Below are 17,596 nucleotides of genomic sequence, written 5' to 3' on the forward strand. Positions count from 1 at the left end.
GGGGGGGGTCTGTCTGTGTGCCCAGCTCTCCCTGCTTGGGGGTGTGTGTGTCTGTGCCCAGCTCTCTCTGCTTGGGGGGGGGGGGGGGGGGGCGCTGTCTGTGTGTGCCCAGCTCTCTCTGCTTGGGGGGGGGGGTCTGTCTGTGTGTGTGTGTGTGTGTGCCCAGCTCTCCCTGCTTGGGGGGGGGGGGGGGTCTGTCTGTGTGTGTGTGCCCGCCCAGCTCTCCCTGCTTGGGGGGGGGGGGGTCTGTCTGTGTGTGTGTGTGCCCAGCTCTCCCTGCTTGGGGGTGTGTGTGTCTGTGCCCAGCTCTCCCTGCTTGGGGGTGTGTGTGTCTGTGCCCAGCTCTCTCTGCTTGGGGGGGGGGGGGGGTCTGTCTGTGTGTGTGCCCAGCTCTCCCTGCTTGGGGGGGGGGGGGGGGGGGGGGGGGTCCTGTCTGTGTGTGTGTGTGTGCCCAGCTCTCCCTGCTTGGGGGTGTGTGTGTCTGTCTGTGTGTGTGTGTGTGCCCAGCTCTCCCTGCTTGGGGGGGGGGGGGGGGGGGGGGGTCCTGTCTGTGTGTGTGTGTGTGCCCAACTCTCCCTGCTTGGGGGTGTGTGTGTCTGTCTATGTGTGTGTGCCCAGCTCTCCCTGCTTGGGGGGGGGGTTGCTACTTATTCTCTTATTACTCAGGCCCAAGAAATACACCAGGAGCAGCACAGGAGCTGTACATTTATTTTAATCTTTAATTTCTACACATTATAAAAATCTCATTTTACAGACGCAATCAAATCATAAATAATGTAAATACAAAAGCGAGGCTGGAGGATGTAAATCTACTGGAGTAGAAATGTGGATCTCTCAATTTTCTATGGGGTGTGATTAGTTCCTGAACTTGTTGGACTGGTGTGACGAGGTTTAAATAGAAATTAAATCCTCATGTAAGGCACCAGTTTATAAGAAACAACAGGAAGGAGAAATAAAGATGTAACCTTCGATAAGGGGAGCTCTTCACCACTTCCCTGAGCATTTACATTCTTGGGAAGCATTGTTCCGAGATCTTATCCCATGAGAATGGGGGGGGTGGTTCATGCCTCCAGAGGTCAGATCAGAGGGGCATTAATCTCACTTCCCCAAAACCACAGTAGACAAAGTGTAGAAAACCACGCAGCAGTGAAATGATCAAAAACTACACTTCTTGATTAAGTGAACTTGTTAAAAACAGGACAAGTTCGGTACAAAACACGTCAGTACGTATTTATACATAAGTTAAACCCACATAAACCCTGGTTAAATAATGTAGTTAAAGACATGTACCCAAAAATAAATCAGACTTGCTGTTTAAGATTATTCTAATTATTAAATTAAGGCACAATTTTCATTTGAGTATCAAACAGTAATATTTTAAATCTACCCTGTAGACAGTATTTATAAACTAACAGAATAGCATTGGCTCTACAACCGCAACAATCCAAAGCATTTATTGATTTCCTTTTTAAATCTAGAGGAATCCACTTGTTCATTCTTCAGTGGCATGAACGAGAGAGGACGTCGATTCACCTTTGGCCTTTGACCCCATTTCTGGGGTGTGTACCGAAGAGGATCATAATTGACCAGTCACCAGAGGTTCTGGATAATGACAACTGAAGTCAGAATGAATTGTTCTGACCCTCTCCACTTCTGGTATGTCAATGAGAAGCAGCTTAAATTTATGTGTAGAGCAGAACCACACACGACACGGAAAGTGAAACACACACGTGACACGGAGAGTGCGAAACACACATGACACGGAGAGTGAAACACACACACGACACGGAGAGTGAAACACACACACGACACGGAGAGTGAAACACACACGTGACACGGAGAGTGCGAAACACACATGACACTGAGAGTGAAACACACACACACACGACACGGAGATCGAGAAACACACATGACACGGAGAGTGAAACACACACACACGACACGGAGAGTGAAACACACACGTGACACGGAGAGTGCGAAACACACATGACACGGAGAGTGAAACACACACACACGACACGGAGAGTGAAACACACACACACGACACGGAGAGTGAAACACACACACGACACGGAGAGTGAAACACACACACGACACGGAGAGTGCGAAACACACATGACACGGAGAGTGAAACACACACACACGACACGGAGAGTGAAACACACACACGACACGGAGATCGAGAAACACACACACGCGACACAGAGACTGTGCGTTTCCCAATAACTTGTTGGAAATGAGATGTGTTACAGCCAGGACGCCCCAGTTGTGCCGTAGCACATTGAGACATGAGCTAATTCTGGGGGGAATGTGATCAGCTGATTGTCAGTTGTGGGCATGTCAGGGCCATTCATGCGTTGGTGCAGATCCGTTGGGCCGAATGGCCTCTTCTACACTGTACTATCTGTTTTTCTGTGTGTTTGTGTGAGGGCCACTATCAGACATCTTCAGTGAGCTGCATCATGAGAGTAGAGATTATACAGTTGTAGAGACACTTGTGTCTACAATGAGGATATGGTCTGCAAGATAAACAAAGTACATCTGTACCCATCAGACACAATTCACGAATTTATGGCTCCTGGTTCAAATGAGAGTACGGACAGGGTAGAATTGTCTAGATATCTTTAGGAGTTAGACTCAGGAGCCCAGTCAGCAGACAGGGCTCCTCAGTACAGAGAGCTCCCATCCAATGCATCTGGAAAGTGGGCAGTGCTCTCAGAGACTTGTTGGGGTGTGCTTTCCACAGCCGAGGGAAGGCTGACTGTACTAGCCATCTTCTTTGTGTTCTTACTTCCCCAGTTCAGGAATGACAGCTTCTTCACCACTTTTTTGCCCTTCCTGCTTTGCACATCATCCAGAGTTAAGCAGGTCAATGAGTAGGTCTTGGGTAACCCACCGCTGTATGTCGCACACTTGGGCTGGAATCAGAAGGAAACAAATTAGCAAACAATCCAAAACTTTCCAAGATCACTTCATGAACTGCCTCCCCCTGAAAGACGTGAATTATTTGCGAACTGAAACACATTCATTGTCCGTCCAAAATGTGCAAGTTGCTGATTTAAGAATGGGAAATCAGATTGGAAAGTTACAAACTCACTCCCAGGTTTTAGAGGAAAACTTAAACATGTTCCTGCTTTTCGTTAAAGAGGAAGCTTCCCAGTCCCATTTATTTCATGGTTTGCAATTCCTGTGGACCGATATTTGACCTTTTGTCAGCTACAGCAAGGATCACAAACAATACAGTGCAGAAGAGGCCCTTCGGCCCATCGAATCTGCACTGCCGCACAAAGGTCCTGAGCTGCCAATCCTAATCCCATTTGTCAGCACTAGACCCACAGCCTCGAATGTTGTGACGTGCCAAGTGCTCATCCAGGTAATTTTTAAAGGATGTGAGGCAACCTGCCTCTACCACCCTCCCAGGCAGTGCGTTCCAGACCATCACCATCCACTGGGTAAAAAGGTTTTTCCCTCAAATCCCCCCCTAAGCCTCCCGTCCCTCACTTTGAATTTGTGTCCCCCTCGTAACCAACCCTTCAACATGGGGAACAGCTGCTCCCTATCCACCCTGTCCATGCCCCTCATAATCTTGTCCACCTCGATCAGGTCGCCCCTCAATCTTCCTGTTCCAGAGAAAACAGCCCAAGCCTCTCCAACCTCTCTTCATAACTGAAATGTTCCATCCCAGGCAACATCCTGGTGAATCTCCTCTGCACCCCCTCCAGTGCAATCACATCCTTCCTATAATGTGGCGACCAGAATTGCACACAGTACTCCAGCTGTAGGCTCACCAAAGTTCTGTACAACTCCAACATGACCTCCCTGCTGGGAGAAAATGCTGGAAAATTTCAGCAGGTCTGGCAGCATCTGTTGGGAGAGAAAAGAGCTGACGTTTCGAGTCCAGATAACCCTTTGTCAAAGCTGCTTTTGCAATCCATGGGATTGGTAAAGGCAAGTGTCCCATGTGCCTTTTTCACCACCCTATTAACCTACCCATCTGTCTTCAGAGGTCGATTTACAAATACGCCACAGTCTCTTTGTTCGTCTGGACTTCCCAGTGTGGTGCCATTCAATGAATATTTCCTTGTCAAGTTGCTCCTTCCTCACACTTTTCAGGATTAAATTCCATCGGCCACTTTTCTGCCCATTTGACCATCCCGTCTGCATCTCCCTGTAACCCAAGACTCTCGGCCTCAGTGTTACCACCCGGCCAATCTTTGTGTCATCCGCAAACTTACTGATCCTACCCCCCACATAGTCATCTATGTCGTTTATATAAATGACAAATAATAGGGAACCCAGCACGGATCCCTGTGGTACGCCACTGGCTTCCAGAGTCGGGTGTCATCACCCTCTGTCTCCAACAGCTCAGCCAGCTTTGAATCCATCTTATTGAGTTCCCCTGTATCCCAGGTGTATTTGCCTTCTTTATAATCTCCCATGTGAGGGACCTTGTCAAAGGCTTTGCTGATATCCATGTAAACTGCACCAGCTGCACTGCCCTCATCTACACACCTGGATACTGCGATTGTTTAAATGAAAAGAAATGAAATGAAAATCGCTTATTGTCACAAGTAGGCTTCAAAAATGAAGTTACTGTGAAAAGCCCCTAGTCGCCACATTCCGCGCCTGTTCGGGGAGGCTGGTACGGGCTGTTAATGAACAGAACATTTCAACAATAGAAGTTCCCCAAAAGCACCTTTCTCTCTCTCTCTCTCTCGGCGTTAGTGAGAGTTCATTATTCAAAAGGCTGTTGAGAACATTAGGGAGGGTGGGAGAGAAGAAAGACCGGGAATTAACAGTAAATAAACACATTCAGGTAAGGACAATGGTAAAAAAGGGCATGACTAACTGAGCTCCCAGTGACTGTTTATTCAAGAGATTACTCCAAATGTCAGATGTAATGACACCGTTAGTGTCCAGAACAAAGCTGTAAATTACAGTATGGAGAAAAACAATGTTATATATAAACAGAAAGAGGTACGGAGTGAGTTATGAGCTGGGATAAACAGATAGGATGCAAACTTCTAACAAATCCCCTTAAAATAGAAATACATTGTGAATGTTTCCCTGCTTGGGCCAATATTTCTTGAAGTTTCTGGTCACTTTCATTAGTGTGCGGCTTGTTGGAATAAATAATGGAAATATTCAGAGTTCCAACTGTAGTTTATAGGGAGACGGTGATAGTGTTGTCACTGGATTAGTAATCCAGAGGTCCAGACTAACGCTCTGGGGACTGGGTTCAAATCCCACAGCAGCAGCTGATGGAATTTAAATTCAGTAAATAAAGTCTGGAATCGAAACTAGTCTCCGGAATGATTTTTAAAAATGTATTTACAGGATGCGGGGTTCCCTGGCTGGACCCAGCATTTATTGCCCATCCCTAGTTGCCCTTCAGGAGGTGGTGGTGAGCTGCCTTCTTGAACCGCTGCAGTCCCCGAGGTGTAGGTACACCCACTGTGCTGTCAGGGAGGGAGTTCCAGGCTGTTGCCCCAGTGACAGTGAAGGAACGGCGATATATTTCCACGTCAGGGTGGTGGGTGAACTGGAGGGGAACCTCCAGGTGGTGGGGTTCCCAGGTATCTGCTGCTCTTGTCCTTCAAAATGGTAGTGGTCGTGGGTTTGGAAGGAGCTGTCTGAAGAAACTTGGTGAGTTACTGCAGTGCATCTTGTAGATGGTACACACGGCTGCCACTGTGCGTCAATGATGGGGGGTTTGAATGTTTGTGGAAGGAGGAGCAATCAAGCGGGGGTGTTATGTCCTGGATGGTGTCGAGCTTCTTGAGTGTTGTTGGAGCTGCACTCATCCAGGCAAGTGGAGAGTATTCCATCGCACTCCTGACTTGTGCCTTGTCGATGGTGGACAGGCTTCGGGGGGTCAGGTGACTGGGTCCAGTTCAGTTTCTGATCAATGGTAACCCCCAGGATGTTGATAGTGGGGGATTCAGCGATGGTAATGCCATTGAATGTCACGGGGCTGTGGTTAGATTCTCTCTTGTAGGAGATGGTCATTGCCTGGCACTTGTGTGGCACGAATATAAGTTGTCACTTGTCAGCCCCGAGCCTGGATATTGTCCAGGTCTTGCTGCATTTGGACAGGGACTGCTTCATTATCTGAGGAGTCGCGAATGGTGCTGAACATTGTGCAGTCATCGCAAACATCCCCACTTCTGACCTTATGGTGGAAGGGAGGTCATTGATGAAGCAGCTGAAGATGGTTGGGGCCGAGGACACTACCCTGAGGAACTCCTGCAGTGATGTCCTGGAGCTGAGATGATTGACCTTCAACCACCACAACCATCTTCCTTTGTGCCGGGTATGACCCCAACCAGCGGAGAGTTTTCCCCTTGATTCCCATTGACTCCAGTTTAGCTCGGGCTCCTTGATGCCACACTCGGTCAAATGCTGCCTTGATGTCGAGGGCAGTCACTCTCCTCATCTCTGGCAATCAGCTCTTTAGTCCATGTTTGAACCAAGGTTATAATGAGGTCAGGAGCTGAGTGACCCTGGCGGAACCCAAACTGAGCGTCCGTGAGCAGGTTATTTCTGAGTAAGTGCTGCTCGACAGCACTGTTGATAACACCTTCCATCACATTACTGACGATTTGAGAGTAGACTGATCGGGCGGTAATTGGCTGGGTTGGATTTGGCCCATTTCTTGTGTACAGGACATACCTGGGCAATTGTCCACATTGCCGGGTAGATGCCAGTGTTGTAGCTGTACTGGAACAGCTTGGCTAGGGGTGCGGCAAGTTCTGGAGCACAGGTCATCAGTACTATTGCCGGGATATCATCAGGGCCCAGAGCCTTTGCAGTATCCAGTGTCTTCAGCCGCTTCTTGATATCACGCGGAGTGAATCGTATTGGCTGAAGACTGACATCTGTGATGCTGGGGACCTCCGGAGGAGACCGAGACGGATCATCCACTCGGCACTTCTGGCTGAAGATTATTGCGAATGCTTCAGTCTTGTCTTTTGTAAAGACGTGCTGGGCTCCTTCATCATTGAGGACGGGGATATTTGTGGAGTCTCCTCCTCCAGTCAGTTGCTTAATTGTCCACCCCCATTCACGGCTGGATGTGGTAGGACTACAGAGCTTAGATCTGACGCTTAGCTCTGTGTTATAGCTTCACCAGGCTGACACCTCATTTTTCGGTGTGCCTGGTGTTGGCGACATGAAACTGTATCAATTGCTGTAAAAAAAAAAAAAGCCACCTGGTTCAATAATGTCCTTTACGGAAGGGAATCCTACAGGTACCAAATCACTGGCTTAAAACAAACTGTGTTTTTAATAGAATCCCCAATCCCAAAGTGTTTGTTGACACAAGGCCAGGCGGGCCAGCTGAGGGCACGCTCAGCTGATCCCTGTGTACAGTAACCACAGTTGGAAGAATTCCTTGGCACAGAAACAAAATAAAAAGTGTCGGGCGGGCTGGGTCAGAGGTCACCAGCACTCGGCTGGAAACAGCTGGCTGCTGGGTAATTGCTGCACAGCAAGACCGCAGCTTCATTCCCACTCAGTCACCCAGCCACTGCGGGGCAGCTAACGGGCAAAATAAACCCGGCCACAGCACTGGGCAAAGTCAGACTGGGTGAAACCAGACATTCTACATCCAAGCAACACTTGTGGCTGACCCTGCTTCTCACAGATTGGTCTCTCGCGGAACCAGCGGATGTAATTCGATTTCCAGAAGCCTTTTGATAAAGGCGCCATAATAAAAGCTCATGGTGTAGGAGGTGACATTGATGTGGATTGAAGATGGACTAGCTGCCAGGAAACAGTTGTGCGTGAATGGGTCTTTTTCTAGTTGCAGGATGTGACGAGTGGTGTGTCACAGGGAGCAGTGCTGGGGCCTCAACTCTTTACAATCTATATAAATGTCTTGGGTGAAGGGACTTAAGGGATGGTCGCTAAATTTGCTGACGCCACAAAGATAGTGAGGAAAGTAAAGAGGGCATAAGGAGGCTACAAAGGGATAGAAATAGGCTAAGTGCAATTGGAGTATAATGTGGCGATATGGGAAATTCTCCATTTTGGCCGGAAGAATAAAGAAGAAGCTTATTATCTAAATGGTGGGAGATTGCAGAGCCCTGAGATGCAGAGGGATCTGGGTGTGCTAGTGCATGAATCACAAAAGGCTGGTGTACAGTACAGCAAGTGATAGGAAGCTAATAGAATGTTATTGTTTATTGTGAGGGAATTGAATACAAAAGTGGGGAGGTTATGCTTCAGTTGTACAGGATATTAGTGAGACCACATCTGGAGTACTGTGGACAGTGTTGGCCTCCTTATTTAAGATGTAAATGCGTTGGAAGCAGTTCAGAGAACATTTCCTAGACTAATTCCAGGAATGGGGGGGGGGGGGGTAGTCTTATGAGGAAAAGTTGGACCAGCTAGACTTGTATCTGCTGGAGTTTCGACGAGTAAGAGGTGAGTAGATTGGAACGTTTAAGATGCTGAGAGGTGTTGACAGGATGGATGTGGAGAGGATGTTACCTCTTGTGGGAGAATCTGGAACTGGGGTCACTGTTTAAAAATAAGGGGTCGCTCATTTAAGACGGAGATGAGGTGACATTGTTTCACTCTGAGGTTCGTGAATCTTCGGAACAGTCTTCCTCAAAAGGCGGCGGTTACAATCAGATCAGCGATGATCTTACTGAACGGTGTAGCAGACTTGAGGGGCCGAGTGGCCTGCTCCTGCTCCTAATCCATCTGTCTAGAGACGCACATCACAGGAATCAAGAGAATCAGGCTGGCCTCATTCTGATCCCTACTCCTTCCCTGATTATAGATTGTAAACAGGAATGAGGACCTTGTTTCAGGAATGAGGACCTTGTTTCAGGAATGAGGGCCACGTTTCAGGATTGAGGGCCCGGTTCAGGATTGAGGGCCCGGTTCAGGATTGAGGGCCCGGTTCAGGATTGAGGGCCCAGTTTCAGGAATGAGGGCCCAGTTCAGGATTGGGGGCCCAGTTTCAGGATTGAGGGCCCGTTTCAGGAATGAGGGCCCGGTTCAGGATTGAGGGCCCGGTTCAGGATTGAGGGCCCGGTTCAGGATTGAGGGCCCGGTTCAGGATTGAGGGCCCGGTTCAGGAATGAGGGCCCGGTTTCAGGATTGAGGGCCCCGTTTCAGGATTGAGGGCGCTTTTCAGGATTGAGGGCTCTGTTTCAGGATTGGGGACCTCGTTTCAGTATTGAGGGCTCTGTTTCAGGATTGGGGACCTCGTTTCAGTATTGAGGACCCCGTTTCAGGATTGAGGGCCCCGTTTCAGGATTGAGGGGGCCCCGTTTCACGAATGAGGGCCCCGTTTCACGAATGAGGGCCCTGTTTCAGGATTGAGGACCCCGTTTCAGGATTGAGGGCCCCGTTTCAGGATTGAGGGCCCCGTTTCACGAATGAGGGCCCCGTTTCACGAATGAGGGCCCTGTTTCAGGATTGAGGACCCATTTCAGGATTGAGGATCCATTTCAGGTATGAGGACCCGTTTCAGGAATGAGGGACCTGTTTCAGGATTGAGGGCCCGGTTCAGGATTGAGGGCCCGGTTCAGGATTGAGGGCCCGGTTCAGGATTGAGGGCCCGGTTCAGGATTGAGGACCCGTTTCAGGATTGAGGGCCTTGTTTCAGGAATGAGGACCCGTTTCACCGATGAGGGCCCTGTTTCAGGATTGAGGGCCCCGTTTTAGGATTGAGGGCCCCGTTTTAGGATTGAGGGCCCCGTTTTAGGATTGAGGGCTCTGTTTCAGGATTGGGGACCTCGTTTCAGTATTGAGGACCCCGTTTCAGGATTGAGGGCCCCGTTTCAGGATTGAGGGGGCCCCGTTTCACGAATGAGGGCCCCGTTTCACGAATGAGGGCCCCGTTTCAGGATTGAGGACCCGTTTCAGGAATGAGGGCCCCGTTTCAGGATTGAGGGCCCCGTTTCAGGATTGAGGGCCCCGTTTCACGAATGAGGGCCCTGTTTCAGGATTGAGGACCCATTTCAGGATTGAGGATCCATTTCAGGTATGAGGACCCGTTTCAGGAATGAGGGACCTGTTTCAGGATTGAGGGCCCGGTTCAGGATTGAGGGCCCGGTTCAGGATTGAGGGCCCGGTTCAGGATTGAGGGCCCGGTTCAGGATTGAGGACCCGTTTCAGGATTGAGGGCCTTGTTTCAGGAATGAGGACCCGTTTCACCGATGAGGGCCCTGTTTCAGGATTGAGGGCCCCGTTTTAGGATTGAGGGCCCCGTTTTAGGATTGAGGGCCCCGTTTTAGGATTGAGGGCCCCGTTTTAGGATTGAGGGCCCCGTTTTAGGATTGAGGGCCCTGTTTCAGGATTGAGGGCCCCGTTTTAGGATTGAGGGCCTGGTTCAGGATTGAGGGCGCGTTTCAGGATTGAGGGCCCCGTTTCAGGATTGAGGGTCCTGTTTCAGGATTGAGGACCCGTTTCAGGATTGAGGACCCGTTTCAGGATTGAGGACCCGTTTCAGGATTGAGGACCCGTTTCAGGATTGAGGACCCTGTTTCAGGATTGAGGGCCCCGTTTCAGGATTGAGGGCCCCGTTTCAGGATTGAGGGCCCCGTTTCAGGATTGAGGGCCCCGTTTCAGGATTGAGTGCGCGTTTCAGGATTGAGGGCCCGGTTCAGGATTGAGGGGCCCGGTTCAGGATTGAGGGCCCCGTTTCAGGATTGAGGGCCCCGTTTCAGGATTGAGGGCCCCGTTTCAGGATTGAGGGCCCCGTTTCAGGATTGAGGGCCCCGTTTCAGGATTGAGGGCCCCGTTTCAGGATTGAGGGCCCCGTTTCAGGATTGAGGGCCCCGTTTCAGGATTGAGGGCCCCGTTTCAGGATTGAGGGCCCCGTTTCAGGATTGAGGGCCCCGTTTCAGGATTGAGGGCCCCGTTTCAGGATTGAGGGCCCCGTTTCAGGATTGAGGGCCCCGTTTCAGGATTGAGTGCGCGTTTCAGGATTGAGGGCCCGGTTCAGGATTGAGGGGCCCGGTTCAGGATTGAGGGCCCCGTTTCAGGATTGAGGGCCCCGTTTCAGGATTGAGGGCCCCGTTTCAGGATTGAGGGCCCCGTTTCAGGATTGAGGGCCCCGTTTCAGGATTGAGGGCCCCGTTTCAGGATTGAGGGCCCCGTTTCAGGATTGAGGGCCCCGTTTCAGGATTGAGGGCCCCGTTTCAGGATTGAGGGCCCCGTTTCAGGATTGAGGGCCCCGTTTCAGGATTGAGGGCCCCGCTTCAGGATTGAGGGCCCCGCTTCAGGATTGAGGGCCCCGTTTCAGGATTGTGGGCCCCGTTTCAGGATTGAGGGCCTTGTTTCAGGATTGAGGGCCCGGTTCAGGATTGAGGGCCCCGTTTCAGGATTGAGGGCCCCGTTTCAGGATTGAGGGCCCCGTTTCAGGATTCAAAAAAAATTCAAAATTTTCAGATGGAGTTGAAACTCATAAATTTAAGAAAACAGTGAGGTGGATCTCCATAGGATTACATTGCATATAGCACACAGAAACAGGCCATTCAGCCCACCCAGTCCATGTTGTTATTTATGTTCCACTTGAGTCTTCTCCCTCCTTTCCTCGTCTAAATCTAACATCGTAACCATCTATTTCCCATCTCCCTCATATACCTGTCTCCTAACCCTTAAAGACATCCACACTTTTCACTTAATTCCCCATCATAGTGAGTTCCATATTCTCACCACTGCCTTGATATTGAGGGCCCTGTTTCCCTCACCTCACTCACAGGAATGGGTCTCAGGCATAGAAGCGTAGGTGCGATAATTAAGCGGACTCAGCCAGAGGGATTGGGCCTTGTCTGCTTGATAGATTCTTATTCGGATATTGCGCAGAGTAATCGGTGTTGCCAAAGTGTATTCCGTCCAGAGGGTCTGATAATCTCCATACAGAGCGAGTGGTAGCTGACAATTCCTCACTGTCACTCACCAGTTGCACCGTCTCCAGGCCTTGGGGGCTGATAACCTGAATGTCAAGTCCATTTTCCGGCATCTCCTTCAGCATCTTAATCAGCTCAGTCACCGAGTTCCATTTACAGTCTCTCCCTGCAACAGACACGATGATATCTCCATCCCTCAGCCCCGACCTCTGACAAGAGAAGAATAGAGACACAGAGTCAGGGCTCCTCCACTAACCAATCCTTGGTGCATCCACCCCACTCACATCAGTGTTGCCTCAGGAATGGGGAAGGTGGCGGCAGCAATTTGGCGCAGTGGTTAGCACTGCTGCATCATGGCGCCGAGGTCCCAGGTTCGATCCCGGCCCTGGGTCACTGTCCGTGTGGAGTTTGCATATTCTCCCCGTGTCTTCGTGGGTCTCACCCCCACAACCCAAAGATGTGCAGGGTAGGTGGATTGGCCACGTTAAATTGCCCCTTCATTGGAAAAAAAATGAATTGGGTACTCTGAATTTATTATTTTTTAAAAAAGGAATGGGGAAGGCGGTGTCAGGAAAGAACAGACAACAAAAGAACTCGGAGCAGGAAGAGGCCATTCAGCCTCTCGATCCCGTTCCTGCCATTCAACACAATCATGGCTGATCCCCTCTCAGCTTCAACTCCACTTTCCAGCCCGTTCTCCGTAACCCTTCAGCCCCCATCACAAATTCAAAATCTGCCCATCTCCTCCTTAAATACACTCCCGGCACCCACCGCACTCTGGGGGAGTGAGTTCCACACATTCACCACCCTTTCAGAGAAGTCATTTCTTCTCATCTCGGTTTTAAATTTGCCACCCCTTATCCTAAAACTATCATAGAATTTACAGTGCTGAAGAAGGCCATTCGGCCCATCAGGTTTGCACTGGCCCTTGGAATGAGCACCCCAGTTAAACTCATGCCTCCACCCTACCCCCGTAACCCAGTAACCCCACCTAACCTTTTGGACACTAAGGGCAATTTATCACGGCCAATCCACCTAACCTGCACATCTTTGGACTGTGGGAGGAAACCGGAGCACCCGGAGGAAACCCACGCAGACACGGGGAGAACATGCAGACTCCTCACAGTGACACAAGGCCGTTCTAGAATGCCCCACAAGAGGAAGCATCCGCTGTACGTCTACTTTGTCAAAATCCTTCAAACATCTGGGGCGGGATTCTCCCCTAACCGGCGCCGAAGGTCCTCCGCGAGTTGACGCATGCACGGGAGCTCCAGCGTGTGCTGGCGTGATCCCAGCGCATGCGCAGGGGGTTCTTCTCCGCGCCGGCCATGGCGGACCATTACAGCGGCCGGCAGGGAGGGAAAGGGTTCCCCCACGGCACAGGCCCACCCGCGGATCAGTGGCCCCGATGGCGGGCCAGGCCCCCCCCCCCCCTCCCGAGGACTCCGCAGGCCGCCTGCAGAACCAGGACCCGCCGGTACAGACCTGGTTTGATTTACGGCGGCGGGACCGGTCGAAAACGGGCAGCCACTCGGCCCATCGCAGGGCGGAGAATCGCCGGGGTCCGCTGCCAACGGCCCCCGACCGGCACAACGCGATTCCCGCCCTCGCCGAAAAACTGCCGCCGGAGAATCCGGCAGCAGGCGTCGGGGGGGGGGGGGGGGGGGGGATTCATGGCACCCCTCTCCGGCCTGGCGGGGGGTCGGAGAAACCCGCCCCTGATATATGTGTCAATTAGATCTCCTCTCGTTCTTCTAACCTCAAGAGAGTATCGGCCTAAACTGCTCAATCTCTCGTCATAAAACAATCTCTGGAATCAATCGAGTAAACCTCCTCTGAACTGCCTCCAATGCAACGACACCCCTCCTCAAATAACAGGACCAAAATTCTGCACAGTTCCCCAGTGTGGCCTCACCAATGCCTTGTATAGTTCCAGCAACACTTCTTGACTTTTGTACTCTATTTCTTCAGCTATAAAAATTAAATTTTCCTTCCTTATTACCCGCTGTACCTGCATACTAGTTTGCTGAGATTCAGGGGATTGGAATGTCGACTCGCGAAACTCCTGCGACTCTATCTGCTCACCTACGGGATCCACGGGTACTTTCAGATTCTTAACCCTGGCCATTCTTCCTGTGTCTGTCTGTGCCTCAGTGCTGTGGAATCGGAGTCTTTAAAATGGTTTCAAGAAGGAGATAGATACATTTCTGATTTTTAAAAATCAGATTAATGGGATATGGGGAACAGGAGAGGGGAGGAGGTGAATTTCAGACCAGGAAGAGATCAGCCATGATCTGATTGAATGGTGCAGTGAGCTCGAGGGGCTGAATTGTTGACTTTTGCTCCTAATTCCTATGGCGATTGTAGCAGGTGCTTCCGGTGTAGCAAAACATTGGGGGGGGGGGGGGGGGGGGGGGGTAATCGGCAAGTGCGGCTCTGCCTCCTGCAATGATCAGAGCACATATGGTGATACCCTGCCTGCTAGAGGCCCAGATCCACTAGCCCAGCACAGACCACGGGGCTCCCCAGCACAACAGGTACAAGTGAGAGGTGGGGTGAGAAATGAAGTCAGCAGCAGGTGATGTTTGTTTCAAGCAGAGGAAAAAAGCAGCTTTGCTTACGGCAGCGTGACTGGCTGGATCCAAGCTCGTAACCTGCACCGCCGACTCTCCCTCCAGCGTGAATCCCTGATCCTGGTCCCCTGGCATCAGGCAGATTTTACGAGGTGCTGTCCATTTCTGTTTCGCCGAGAACACACTAATGGGACCCTGAGAAGGAGAATTGCAGCCAATTTATTGACGACATACCTGGGAGAGCAATTCAGTCAATCCTGCCCCTTGGGTTGGAGTCTCACAGAGAAATGAACCCAGAACCCAGGCTGACACTCCCTGTGCTGGACAAGTACTGAGCTGTTGGGAGGCCGTATCTACCCTCTCCGAGTTCGGCATCGTTTGAAGAGCAGGTCAATGTTTGAAGGAGCCTCACAGAAAGGAGCTCTGCTGTGCACCAGGAAGTGTAATGCTTCACTCACTGCCATCCCCCCCCAGCAACACCCTCTCGCAAAAACTCTCAAACCCACCTCTCTGATATTCCCTCCACAGAATTAGCTCCTCTTCCTAAGCAACAGGAATCAGCTGCCTTGCTGTGGAAATGCTGGAAGCCATTCATTTGAAGGACTGAAGAGGAAAGGTTAACCCCAGCGCAGAGGGTCAGGTCACCATTCGCCAAGTTATCCCAGTAACAATCACTGTCAGCTCAGTGAAAACTGACATAGTCCCAAAATCCTGACCAACTCCACCAAACGTCCCTCAGAAAGACACTCAGCTCATTAAAAAGTGACAAATACCTGATCCACTGAGATAAAGAAGGACAAGAGGACATTGGTATTCAGCATAAACACCGGCACAGCACAGTTGGGTCTGTTCTGTGCTGTGTTTCTAAGTTACACTGATTTCCCCACTCATTAGAGCCACGCTCGGTGAAGTAGTTAATGTGTAACAGTCTGCTCCCCTCCCGACTCCAGCAGTCTGATCTGCTCAATCAGTAACTACTCTTATCGAAAGCTGGGGTGGTACAAGGGGCAAGGGTGGTGGAAGTTAGTCAGGAATCTTAGTCATTGCCCAATCATCGCTGCTGAAATAGTTCCCAAAGTGCAAGGACAGGATTAAGTTCAGCCAGGACCACAACTGCCTCATCAGATAGCCTTTTGACTCATTATGGAGACTCAGGTCAGAATGACCATCATGGTAGAATAGTCACTGACTTGAGCAGAGGAAGTGGTTTACAGGAAAGACTTGGTGGAAGACTGTTGGAGGTGAAGGTTGGCATAAGTGAGAGAGTTCCCAGCCTTCAGTCTTCCCCTCGCTCCCAACCCTCCTCCAGTCCTCCCCCCACACCCCACAGCCCTTCCCCTCCTCCCCATCCCCAGCAGCTCTCCTCCTCCCCACCCTCCCGCTCCCCCTCCTCCCCACAGCCCTTCCCCTCCTCCCCATCCCCAGCAGCTCTCCTCCTCCCCACCCTCCCGCTCCCCCTCCTCCCCACAGCCCTTCCCCTCCTCCCCATCCCCAGCAGCTCTCCTCCTCCCCACCCTCCCGCTCCCCTTCCTCCCCACAGCCCTTCCCATCTTCCCCACAGTTCTCCTGCCCCCCATCCCCTCACAGCGCTCCCCATCCTCCCCCAGCCCCCGCTCCCCCTCCTCCCCACAGTCCCCTGTTCCCAGATCCCTCCCCTCCCTCCTCCTTCAGCTTGGGCTATGTACCAGATCATGGAAAAAATCCACCACTTTCACTTTGGAGAATTCCGGCTTCACGATTTCAATCTTTTGATCACTTTTAGCTGCGGGAAGAAAATAAACAGAATGTAATCAACAAGTCAGGAAGGAACCGTGAAGAGTGCTGAGGAGTACATCAGAACAAGAGAGATCCCCACAGAACGCTGAGGGAAGCATACCAATTATATTGGGAGCAGCCATCATGTCGAAATCATCCTCTTGTTCGTGTTCAGCGTACTTGTTGAGTGAGCGTTTATGGGAAACTCTCAGAATCTCCTGAAGGATCTCGATTTTCCTCAGAGATCTGCAGAGGCTCTGAACTCTCACAGCCTCCTCATGTCCCATAACGGCTTTCCTCAGATGTGCTTTCCCTGTGGACACAGGACATGTATGAGGAAGAGTTTAATGCTGGATGGGCAATACGTGTCTCTCAGCTCAGACAAACTTTTATTTCATAATCCACTTACCCAGTCACTAGAATATTTCAGATTTTAAAACCTGCAAACATTTTCAACCTTCTTTCCCGGAGGGACGTCAGTGTCTATGAGCAGTAGATGTTCTACATTCCAGCAGACTTTAGTGAGGGTTCAGAACAAATGTGTGCCCATGAAGAAAACAGGTGAAATTAAGACACCCGGATGTCAAAGAAGAACGAGTGTAGGGTAAAGGCAGCAGGAGGGAAGAGTTGTCAGCAACAGAGCTCAGTGCTGCAGAGAGCTATGGCAGTAGGTAAACGGAGCACTGCCACAAACAAGGAAAGTAGGAAAAAAAGGCATTAAAAAATGTTGGTAATTACATCAAGGGAAACACACAAGTTGTTTTCTAAATACATAAAAAACAAGAGGATAATTGAGGAATTATAGTCTTGTGGCACAGCCGAGAGCAAATCTATCTTCACAAAACCTGGGGAAGGTGCAGTTATTGTAACCACAGAGGACAACTGTGAAATATTGCTGGAGGCAAATTTCGAGAGAGGAAATGTAAAAAGGTATTTAGAATCTTTGAGAGTGGATAAATCACCAGACTCAGATGAAATGTATCCCAGGCTATTAAAAGCACAGCAGGAAATAGTGTCGGACCTGACCATCATTCAGCCCTCAGGAGGATTTTTTAAGGGAAGCAATTCTTACACCCAAACCTGCCACTCTACTACAAACCACATCTCTGGAGTTGGAGCAGCGGTTTCTTACCGACACGTTTGCGTTCCTCTTTGCTGCGGAGGATGGAGAGCGGTGCGAGGCCATCGGGCATTGCATCATACAGCTGAGAGAGCAGCATTTCCTGCTGGTCAACGTCATCCTTGGAATTCACTACAAAACACAAATACTCAATATATTACTGCTACTCGATACTTTACAGACTGTCCTTCCCCACACGCCTTGATTAATTCACAGGGCTCCAACACCTCACTCAAGTAGAATCTCAGATCATGAGCATTAGCTGGCTATTTAAATCC

At 50.5% G+C, this 17,596-nt stretch overlaps 1 protein-coding gene across 2 annotated transcripts in view; it reads right to left on the reverse strand.

Annotated features, from left to right (window-relative positions):
- Positions 1-688: 688 nt before the first annotated feature.
- Positions 689-17,596, reverse strand: part of rhpn2 (rhophilin, Rho GTPase binding protein 2) — a 75,879-nt gene continuing 58,971 nt past the window's right edge. For both annotated transcript variants that reach the window (XM_072517751.1, XM_072517752.1), the window contains 6 exons: positions 17,331-17,450; positions 16,320-16,511; positions 16,129-16,205; positions 14,492-14,638; positions 11,921-12,079; positions 689-2,918 (listed from right to left, as the gene is read on the reverse strand). In XM_072517751.1, the coding sequence (XP_072373852.1) occupies positions 2,667-2,918; positions 11,921-12,079; positions 14,492-14,638; positions 16,129-16,205; positions 16,320-16,511; positions 17,331-17,450 (947 nt within the window). In that variant the 3' untranslated portion in view covers positions 689-2,666. The remainder of the gene's footprint in view (positions 2,919-11,920; positions 12,080-14,491; positions 14,639-16,128; positions 16,206-16,319; positions 16,512-17,330; positions 17,451-17,596) is intronic.

This window comes from Scyliorhinus torazame, chromosome 10 (assembly GCF_047496885.1).
Source record: "Scyliorhinus torazame isolate Kashiwa2021f chromosome 10, sScyTor2.1, whole genome shotgun sequence".
In the NCBI taxonomy this organism is placed as follows: Eukaryota; Metazoa; Chordata; class Chondrichthyes; order Carcharhiniformes; family Scyliorhinidae; genus Scyliorhinus; species Scyliorhinus torazame.